Below are 11,264 nucleotides of genomic sequence, written 5' to 3'. Positions count from 1 at the left end.
TTTGGATATGAACTTGTCGGACTCCTTATTAATTGCTTTTCACTTAACATAGAGATTAGCTGGGATTTCAGAAAGTTAAACAAATAGTATCAAGAAGGTCATGAGCATTACTTCAAAAATGGGGAAGAGCAGCAGCTCAGGGGAACAGCGTCTGCTTGGCATGGAAAAGCTTCCAGGTTCAATCCCTTGCATCGCCCATTTCGGACTGGGAAAGGTGTCAGTCTGAAATCCAGGAGAGCCACAGCAACGCAGTGTAGACACTGCAGAGCAAGATGATACATACACGCATGGCATCTCCAAGATTGACTTTCTGTTCCCACAGTTCAGGGAGGCTGGAGCTGAGAGATGTTGTGTTGTGTTTGAGAGGCCTGCTCCTTCCTGATTTGTTTTCCGGCTGTCTCAAGAAACCAGTTACAGTGGTACCTCTGGTTATGAACTTAATTTGTTCTGGAGGTCCGTTCTTAAGCTGAAACCGTTCTTATCCTGAGGTGTGCTTTCGCTAATGGGGCCTCTGGTGTGCGATATCTGCTCAAATTCCGGGGCAAAGGTCGCAATCAGGAGCAGGTACTTCCAGGTTAGCAGAGTTCGTATCCTGAAGCGTGTGTAACCAGAAGCGTTCGTAAGCAGAGGCACCACTGTATTGTTGTTAATTCAAGAAAGTTCTCTGTCGAGGCTTCCTGCCCCAGGAGGGGACAAACAATCTGCCCACGCATTGCTGTGGTCCCCACGATGGAGGCAGAGACACATTATCTCCACATTGCAGATCCTCAGCAGTATAAGTCGTGGCCCTCCAAGAAAGCTGAACGTTGGGAGATCCAGGACAGATAAAAGCATTTCATTGTGCAGCGCATAACTGAACTATGGAACTCACTGCCACTGGAGGCAGAGATGGCAACCAACTTCAAATCATGGAATTGCAGAGTTGGAAGGGACCACAGTAATAATAATAATAATAATAATAATAATTATTATTATTATTATTATTATTATTTATTTATACCCCGCCCATCTGGGTTTCCACAGCCACTCTGGGTGGCTTCCAACCGAATATTAAAAACAATACAGTGTCACACTTTAAAAACTTCCCTAAACTTCAGTAGTCTTTTAAAAGTAAAATAGTTATTGCCTTTACATCTGCTGGGAGGGCGTTCCGCAGGGCAGGTGCCACTACCAAGAAGGCCCTCTGCCTGGTTCCCTGTAACCTCGCAGCGAGGGAACCACCAGAAGGCCCTCGGCGCTAGACCTCAAGTAGGGGTATGATGGGAGTGGACAAGGGTCATCCAGTCCAGATCTCTGCAATGCAGCAACCTTTTGCTCAACATGGTGCTCAGGCCGGTGACCCTTAGATTAAGACTACAGCGGTACCTCGGGTTAGGAACTTGATTCGTCCTGGAGGTCCGTTCTTAACCTGAAACTGTTCTTAACCAGAAGACCACTTTAGCTAATGGGGCCTCCCACTGCCGCCGCACCACAGTTTCTGTTCTCATCCTGAAGCAAAGTTCTTAACCCAAGGTACTATTTCTGGGTTAGCAGAGTCTGTAACCTGAAGCGTCTGTGACCTGAGGTACCACTGTATCATGTTCCACCCACCAAGCTGGGGACAAATTGATGGAGCACTAGGCTGTTATTAGCTCTTCAGTAAAATGGCTATGCTCTGCCTCCACAGTTCAGAGGCAGAAGGAAGAGCCAGGGTGGTGTGGTGGTTAAGAGCAGTGGACTCGTAATCTGGTGAACCAGGTTCGCTTCCCTGCTCCTCCACATGCAGCTGCTGGGTGACCTTGGGCCAGTCACACTTCCTTGAAGTCTCTCAGCCCCACTCACCTCACAGAGTGTTTGTTGTGGGGGAGGGAGGGAAGGAGATTGTTAGCCGCTTTGAGACTCCTTTGTTGTTTAGTCGTTTAGTCGTGTTGGACTCTTCATGACCCCATGGACCAGAGCATGCCAGGCACTCCTGTCTTCCACTGCCTCCCGCAGTTTGGTCAAACTCATGCTGGTAGCTTTGAGAACACTGTCCAACCATCTCTTCCTCTGTCGTCCCCTTCTCCTTGTGCCCTCCATCTTTCCCAACACCAGGGTCTTTTCCATTGAGTCTTCTCTTCTCATGAGCTGGCCAAAGTATTGGAGCCACAGCTTCACGATCTGTCCTTCCAGTGAGCGCTCAGGGCTGATTTCCTTAAGAATGGATAGGTTGGATCTTCTTGCAGTCCATGGGACTCTCAAGAGTGATACTCCTTAGGGTAGTGATAAAGTTGGGTATCAAATCCAACTCCTTTTCTTCTAAATCTCAGTTGCTGGAAGCCTCCGAGGGGGGGGGGGGAGGCCAGAGACTTGCAGGAGAAATTATGATGACACACAAACGTTGCCAACATCATATAGGGTAGGGATGTCCAACAGGTCGATCGTGATCTAGATCCCCGGGATGTTTTGGTAGATCACGGTCGATTGCTGGGTCCCTTTCCTTAACGCTGGTAAAATATAATCCTGCCCTGCCCCCTTGTCCCACCCTCTATTGTTGCACAATCTGCAGAACGGAGTTTACTCAGTGAGACTGTTTGTTTCCTTAGCAATCTGTCAGTGGCTGTTCCCCTTTCTGCTTCCTCCTCCCTAAAAAAAGCTCAACAATTTCTCCCTGAACCCTACTGTGATTAGATTGCAGTCTCTTGGGAGTTGGCTACCCCTGATATAGGGGATGGAGCAAGGGGAGTTGGCGCTCAGGCAGGTGGGGGGGTGTCTTTATTCCAACATCTGTCACCACCCCATGGAAAACGCAGGGAAAGGAGAGCAGGCTGCACCGGTCAGTAGCCCTGATAGTGGAGCCAGAGTGAGTCCTGCCTGATCTTTGAGAGGGGTCAATTCCACAGGCATGTGTTGTTCCAGCTGTTAGTATCCAAGGAGAGAAATCAGATGCACCTGGTGCCGAAATGACGCTCCTTGGGGGAGCACTGTGTATTTGGAGTGGGGCTCAGGAACACAGGGAAGGTGCCCTGCGTAATGTACGGGGCAGCACAGGCCATGGAGCCCCTTCTGGAAGCTGCCAGACTGCAGCTCCCATCCTCTCTGTCCCCTGGCCATGCTGGACGAGCATGAGGAGAGGAGCTGGAGTCCAGCATTATCCAGAAGACACCCCATTTGATGCCCCTAATATACAGAATCCAGCCTGTAAATAAGGAACGTTAATGCATCCATTCAAAACACATTTAACTGAGCAGAAGCCCCACTCAATGCAATAAGGTTTACTTCTGACAACGTGTGGAGATGGCGAGGCTGTATTTGCAGAGGGCATTTGAAGATGATTCCCAGTTCAATTTCTTTTTCTTCCCATCTGAGGTCTCCAGAGGAAGGAGCTATCCTGTCTGATGTGGGTGAAGGGGTTCATTTTTTAGTCATCTATAAATCCAACAACATATGCATTTTCACAGCTGCATAAAGTCTTGTGGGGAGAGGAAGGTTCCCTAGAATTGCAGAGTTGCGAGGGGTCCTGAGGGTCATCTAATATCACCCCCTGCAGTGCAGGAAAAAATTGCCCAACGTGAGGCTCAGACGCACAACCGTGGGATTAAGGGTCTTATCCTCTGCCAAATCAGACAACTCAAATGGAAAACAAGACTGAAGGTGAGAAAATTTATTAGGACTCCTAAAAGTGTGACTGTCTCTCTAAGAAGCTGCAGAGGGAATTCTGGGAAAAGGAAAGAAAATGCAAACCAAGAGCAACCCATTTTTTAATTATTTTTTTATTTCTGCTGAATTGACTGGAATGAATCCTCTCAAAGGGCCCTTGGAAAACTGCCCAACCTGCTCTTGGCGGGTAAATGGTTTTTATGTCAGTCACTCTGGTCTGGAGAGAAACTCCTGCTGGGCCCGAGAGGCAGATTTAGTCTCCTCAGGAGATACTGAGGTCGGTTTTATTTCCCCTCAGACAAAAGAAAGGGAGGAGGGTCTCTGCAGAGAACGAGGCTCCTGAGAACGTGTAGAGTTCGGCTCCTGAGTCAGCGTCCGAAAAAGACACACGTCTCCCTTCATAGTCCAGAATCACCCGGATCCTCCTGGGCTTCTCACTCAGAGACAGAAGAGAGTAATAAGGGGAGGTGCAGGCAAAGTACTTCCCTCCCAACTTCCGCACAGCCCAGATCCCCTCCTTGGGGAATATGGAAAAGCTGCCCTTTCTCCTCACAGACTTCCTGGCGACCCCCAAAGCCCACAATTCCCCACTTTCCACAGTGACTTCCCAGAAATGTCTGCCTGCTGTGAATTCCTGACTTCCCAACACATTAATCTCGTGGCTAAATCTCTGAGGATTGTTGGGCAGGGCTTGAGGTTTGTCTCCCCTACTCAGGCTTTTCCGATCCTCGGACAGGATGAGTTCAGGATGGGCTGTGTCTGGATCCAGAGTGACATTTGCTGTTGGGGAGAAGATGAGGGAAAGGGAAGATTAGGCAGAGTCAGCTGAGAGACAGAAATGGACATCCTGATAAATAAATAAAAAACAACCAAAAAACCCAGATTTCCTTTCAGATCAAGGGGATTTCTTTGTGTCACATGCTAGACTGAGACTCCTCCTTGCAGACTCCTCAGAATAAATATATTCCGTGATGGTTTTTAAATCAGTTTCCTTCACTTTCTTATATCCGATGTGTATTGTGCCTGCCCTCCTCTCAAACCAGGCATTTTCTAAGAGGAAAAACCACCCAGGAAACCTTTTACTCATCTCTTCTGTGTTATCTAAGGGGAAAGAGAGGAGAATTGGAGGAGGCAGGAGAGGAGAGAAGCTGCTTTCCTCTGACCATCTCTGTGGGAAGTGGCCTTTGGGGACCTCTGGTTGGGGTGGGGGATGAGGACCCCACTGTTATAATAATAATAATATAGTGACATTTGCCTACTGCCCTTAATCCATAGGTCTCAGGGTGGTTCAAAGCATAAAAATACAACACAAAATCACATACTGTATAAGTGTCCCCTCACTTTTGCGGAGGTCACATTCTGGGCCCTCGTGCCCACAATTTAACAAAGGACTGCTTATTCCATGCATCACTTTTGAATTTAATATATACCATAAGACTAATTCCCTGCTGGAAAGGAGGAATAACTCAAAAAGTTACCAGTCAGGGGCTAAGGCAGTCATGATAGGTAAGCGTAGAGTTGCCGTACTTTGAAGAGCAAAAAAGAGGACACATTTGCCAACTTCTACTCTTAACCATGGATCGCTATGACGACACTCATTTTAAATACCCCTGCTCTATGTAGGCTTTCACGGCTGTGATATACTGCTAGTAGCAATGTTCTTAACTTTCAACAACCAAATAATAATAATAATAATAATAATAATAATACATATTGCTCCCTCGCTTGCCACATTTGGGTATTTGGGCTCATGTTCACATCTTTGTGAATGCAAGTGTGCACAGAACAATTTATTAAACTGTTAAACATGTACATATGGACTTTCCTTAAGGGCAGGGGGGTGTTAACTCTTGCCCTCCCAGATTCCTTCTCCAAGATCTTGTAGCTGAGCCAGCGTCCTTTTAGTTCAGCCACAAGAGAAGGGTTTTATACAGGATGTGGCCAGCTTAAGATGCTGCTCTGTTGCGATTCTCTGCTCTAGGCTAGCTTTGCTGGGTGCCTTAGATCTGAGCCTAATGCACTAGAATTTTTTTCATGGGATACTGTAAACCAAACCAAACAACTTGAGACATTTTGCCAAATTTAAAAATTTAAAAAATCCACCCAGGGGAGAAATTTTAATCATGAAAATAGAGGACCTGTCCGAGAAAAAGAGGACATGTGGCAACCAGTCCTGAAAAAGGTCACATGGAAAAGCAACCCAACTCTCTCTAGGCAGGGATGAAACTCTTCCCTCTTTTATCTGATCCTTCTGGGCAGTTTCTCTCCCCCCCTTCTGCACCTTCAAGTCCACCCTCTCTGCCTTTGTGCTACAAACAGCAGGGCGAGAGTCAAGCTGTACAGAAGAGACTCTTGACCCCCATGAAACACTAGTCCCCCCTCCTGTGAATTGGGGTCTCCATGTGAAATTTACCTCTCTGAAGATGTCTGAATGACTGAACATCTGAGGAAGCAAGAAGACAGGCTTAACAGGCTACAATGCAATAGTTAAAAACAAAACAAAAATATTTTTTACAAAACATAACTATAACATAGCATCAGTTGTTTCCTTATTTCAGGCAAAATATTAAATCATGCAAAGATGACAGCTGTAGGCCTAAGTAGTGATGTTAAATATTCTCCAAAAGACTATTCTTGAGGATGTAATATCACTAGGCAAAGGAATTAAAACAACTAACATGTTTAGCTGTGATTCCTGCATTGCAGGGGACTGGACTAGATAATCCTTGGGATTTTTTCAGACTCTGCCATTCCATGATTTCATGGGAAAATCAGAAATGGTAAACCATACTAGAAAATGGCGGAATGCAATCATTCCAAATCCACAAATGAAATGGGGATCTGAACTGGATGGATGAAGAAAGGTTTAACATCTGCCCCAAGTAAACTGGTGGGGAAAAGCTGTTGAAACTGGAATTTCCAAGTATGCTGACAAACCAAATTGCAGAGGAAGAATTGGCAGAGCTTTGCCATGTAATTCCAAGGGACTCGTGCAATGGGAAGTCCTCCCACATGGAATGGGGCTTATCTCCTGAGAACTGGGGGAACTCTCAGGCGATGGGGATGGCTGAAGCACGAGAAATGGCTGGTGAGGTTGAAACTCTGAGGAAGAGGCGGCTCAGGCCTTGCTCTGCTGCTGGGAGACCAGCCTGGCAGGAGGTGGAGGAGGGACTGGGTGCTTGCGGGTGCCCCTTTTAACACACTTCACGAGGGGGAAATCCAAGCAAATCTTGAGAAGCCCCAAAATAACATTCTCAGATTATGTGGAGGGATAACAAAATGCAAGGGAGATTCCTTATACATGAGAACTCAACAAGATGGACATTGGACTGACCCTGCAGGATCCTCCTTAAAGGCTTTTTAAAGATACTGTAAGGCTCTGAGGCTTTTTCCCTACCACAAAGCAGTATATACATTTTATGAAAGAAAGCAAAATCTATAAAATTAACAAGGAAACCAGGATAATAGTCTATAGGCAGGAAAGGAACAGACGACTGGTGTGCAGGTTCTTCGCAGGGACAAGCTCTGACCCCAATCCAAGTCTTCAACCTCCCTCCCAGTTCATTCATGGGACAGACAAAGAACCCAAACGCCAATAAAGGACTGTTACCCAGAGTTACACCATTGATGGGGGTCCCAAAGTCTGCAGAAAAGACGGTTCAACACCCATGAAATACCAGTCCCTATCCCTCCTGAGAAGTTGTTCCTCCCCTGTAAATTTACCTTTCTGAAGCTGCTTTCTGAATAACACAGCATCTGAGGAAGCAAAAAGATATAAAGTGAATTCAAGTACAATTATAAAATATTAATTAAATTGTACAAATAATAATCAAAAACTAGAAAATCATAGGAAGAAGCTATGAAAATAACTAAAGCTTTAAATGAGAATGGTGGGGGGAATCATTAAAGCCAAAATTGTGAAACATAAGTAGAAGCAAAGGTTGCTGTAGAAGGACTGGCAGAGCTCTCAGGCAAAAGGAAACCCTTCCTCACAAACCTTCTACAAATCTTTAAGGTTCTTCACAAGCATAATTGTGCCCTTTGAGGCTCATGTGCTCTTGCTTCCACTCTCAATGGGGGAACTCTCAGGAGATCTTGAAGGCTGAAGCCCTAGATATGGCAGCTGCAGGGGGACGTCTGAGGGGGAGACGGCTCAGGCCTTGGCTCCACGGCTGAGAAAGAAGCCTGAGCAGGAGGCAGAGGGGGAACTGGGGGCTTCTTAATGCCCTTTGACTCCATTCAGAGCAGGAGAACCTCCAAAAGGACAAACTCAGATTGTGGAGACAGGGAACCACAAGGAAAAGGAGGTTCCGTAGAATTGTAAACAGAAGCACATGGGAGGAAAAAATCCTGACTTTGCTCTACACTCTGGTTCAGGCTTTCTTTCCCAGCGTCACAATATACATGGGCCATTCTGGGGGACAGGAAATGAAGGCTGGAGCACCAAGAAGGAAGGTAACCTGGGATCATAGAATCATAGAATCATAGAATCATAGAGTTGGAAGAGACCACAAGGGCCATCGAGTCCAACCCCCTGCCAAGCAGGAAACACCATCAGAGCACTCCTGACATATGGTTGTCAAGCCTCTGCTTAAAGACCTCCAAAGAAGGAGACTCCACCACACTCCTTGGCAGCAGATTCCACTGTCGAACAGCTCTTACTGTCAGGAAGTTCTTCCTAATGTTTAGGTGGAATCTTCTTTCTTGTAGTTTGGATCCATTGCTCCGTGTCCGCTTCTCTGGAGCAGCAGAAAACAACCTTTCTCCCTCCTCTATGTGACATCCTTTTATATATTTGAACATGGCTATCATATCACCCCTTAACCTCCTCTTCTCCAGGCTAAACATGCCCAGCTCCCTTAGCCGTTCCTCATAAGGCATCGTTTCCAGGCCTTTGACCATTTTGGTTGCCCTCCTCTGGACACGTTCCAGTTTGTCAGTGTCCTTCTTGAATTGTGGTGCCCAGAACTGGACACAGTACTCCAGGTGAGGTCTGACCAGAGCAGAATACAGTGGCACTATTACTTCCCTTGATCTAGATGCTATACTCCTATTGATGAGGCCCAGAATTGCATTGGCTTTTTTAGCTGCCGCGTCACACTGTTGGCTCATGTCAAGTTTGTGGTCAACCAAGACTCCTAGATCCTTTTCACATGTACTGCTCTCAAGCCAGGTGTCACCCATCTTGTATTTGTGCCTCTCTTTTTTTTTGCCCAAGTGCAATACTTTACATTTCTCCCTGTTAAAATTCATCTTGTTTGTTTTGGCCCAGTTTTCTAATCTGTCAAGGTCGTTTTGAAGTGTGATCCTGTCCTCTGGGGTGTTAGCCACCCCTCCCAGTTTGGTGTCATCTGCAAATTTGATCAGGATGCCCTTGAGTCCATCATCCAAGTCGTTGATAAAGATGTTGAATAAGACTGGGCCCAAGACAGAACCCTGTGGCACCCCACTAGTCACTCTTCTCCAGGATGAAGAGGAACCATTGATGAGCACCCTTTGGGTTCGGTCAGTCAGCCAGTTACAAATCCACTGAGTGGTAGCATAGTCAAGACCGCATTTTACCAGCTTCTTTACAAGAATATCATGGGGCACCTTGTCAAATGCCTTACTGAAATCAAGGTAGGCTATATCCACTGAGTTCCCTTCATCTACCAGGCTTGTAATTCTGTCAAAAAACGAGATCAGGTTAGTCTGACATGACTTATTTTTCAGAAATCCATGCTGACTATTGGTGATCACAGCATTCCTTTCTAGGTGCTCACAGACTGTTTTCTTAATGATCTGCTCCAGAATCTTCCCTGGTATTGATGTCAGACTGACTGGGCGGTAATTATTTGGGTCCTCTCTTTTCCCCTTTTTGAAAATAGGGACAACATTTGCCCTCCTCCAGTCTGCCGGGACTTCGCCTGTTCTCCAGGAATTCTCAAAGATGACTGCCAGTGGTTCTGAGATCACATCTGCCAGTTCTTTTAATACTCTTGGATGCAGTTCATCTGGCCCTGGAGACTTGAATACATCTAAACTAGCCAAGTATTCTTGTACTATCTCCTTAGTTATTCTGGGCTGTGTTTCCTTTGCTGAATCATTTGCTCCAAATTCTTCAGGTCGGGCATTGTTTTCTTTATCGGAGAAGACTGAGGCAAAGAAGGCATTGAGGAGTTCAGCCCTTTCTGTGTCCCCTGTTTGCATTTCACCATCTTCTCCTCTGAGTGACCCCACTGTTTCTTTGTTCTTCCTTTTGCTACGAACATACCCATAAAAGCCTTTTTTGTTGCTTTTAACCTCTCTAGCAAGCCTGAGTTCATTCTGTGCTTTAGCTTTTCTGACTTTGTGTCTACACGTGCTGGCTATTTGTTTGAATTCCTCTTTGGTGGTTTCCCCCCTTTTCCATTTTTTGTACACATCCTTTTTTAATCTTAACTCAGTTAAAAGTTCTTTAGATAGCCACCCTGGCTTCTTTAGGCACCTTCCATGTTTCCGTCTCATTGGTATTGCCTGACATTGTGCTTTTACTATCTCCCTCTTAACAAACTCCCAGCCATCATGAACTCCCTTTCCTTTTAGTATTACTGTCCATGGGATCTCACCCAGCACTTCCCTAAGTTTTATGAAGTCGGCTTTCTTAAAGTCAAGAAATTGAGTCCTAGTATGCTTGGCTGCTCCTTTCCGCTGTATAGTAAACTTCAGAAGAGCATGATCACTCGCGCCTAATGATCCTTCCACTTCTACCCCACTAACCAAGTCATCAACATTGGTTAGGACCAGATCTAAAATGGCTGTTCCTCTTGTTGCTTCTCCCACTTTCTGGACAATGAAGTTGTCTGCAAGGCCAGTGAGGAATCTGTTTGACCTTATGCTCTTGGCTGAGTTTGACATCCAACAAATATCTGGGTAATTGAAGTCCCCCATTACTACTATCTCCCTTCCTTTTGCATGCTTGGCCATCTGTTCCAGGAAGGCATCATCTATGTCCTCCGTTTGGCTTGGGGATCTATAGTAAACTCCCACAATGAGGTCTCTCTTATTCTTCTCTCCCTTAATTTTGACCCAAATGCTCTCACTTTGGCTTTGAGGTTCTAAATCTTGGATCTCTTCACAGGTATACACATCCCTGACATATAACGCCACTCCCCCTCCTTTCTTGTCTGGTCTGTTTCTCCGAAATAGATTGTATCCCCCCATTATTACATTCTTATCCCACCAGGTTTCAGTGATGCCTATTATGTCATATTTAGTTTGCTGTACCAAGAGCTCAAGCTCATCTTGTTTATTTCCCATGCTTTGCGCATTAGTGTACAGACATTGAAGTCCATTAATCATTCCCCCATGTCTCTTATTTAAGGATTTTTTCTGTTCGGATTTTCCTCCCACCACTAGGTCTGCGTGCTGTTTGCTCCATTTGGTCTATGACATTTGGATGATCATCTTCATCAATTGATAGACTCCTACCTTCAGGAGCACTGTCTCCCTCCCCCACATTAGTCAGTTTAAAGCCCTCCTGATGAGGTTTCTGAGATTTTTGGCAAAAACATTTCTCCCAACCGTTGTGAGGTGCAGCCCATCGCTTGCCAGAAGTCCATCTTCAAGAAACTGCAGTCCATGATCTAAGAATCCAAACCGTTCCTGTTTACACCATTTGCGAAGCC

At 45.8% G+C, this 11,264-nt stretch overlaps 1 protein-coding gene across 1 annotated transcript in view; it reads right to left on the bottom strand.

Moving 5' to 3' along the window:
• Positions 1 to 3,607: 3,607 nt before the first annotated feature.
• Positions 3,608 to 11,264, bottom strand: part of LOC308465328 (uncharacterized protein) — a 44,398-nt gene continuing 36,741 nt past the window's right edge. Inside the window, 3 exon segments of the mRNA XM_080985198.1 lie at positions 3,608 to 4,398; positions 6,032 to 6,061; positions 7,342 to 7,374. Coding sequence (XP_080841324.1) covers positions 3,881 to 4,398; positions 6,032 to 6,061; positions 7,342 to 7,374 — 581 coding nt within the window. The 3' untranslated portion in view covers positions 3,608 to 3,880.

Source organism: Podarcis pityusensis, assembly GCF_964106645.2.
Source record: "Podarcis pityusensis genome assembly, chromosome: 2".
NCBI lineage: Eukaryota > Metazoa > Chordata > Lepidosauria > Squamata > Lacertidae > Podarcis > Podarcis pityusensis.
The sequence above is the reverse complement of the archived record's forward strand: the minus strand, read 5'-3'. Positions and strand labels throughout refer to the sequence as shown.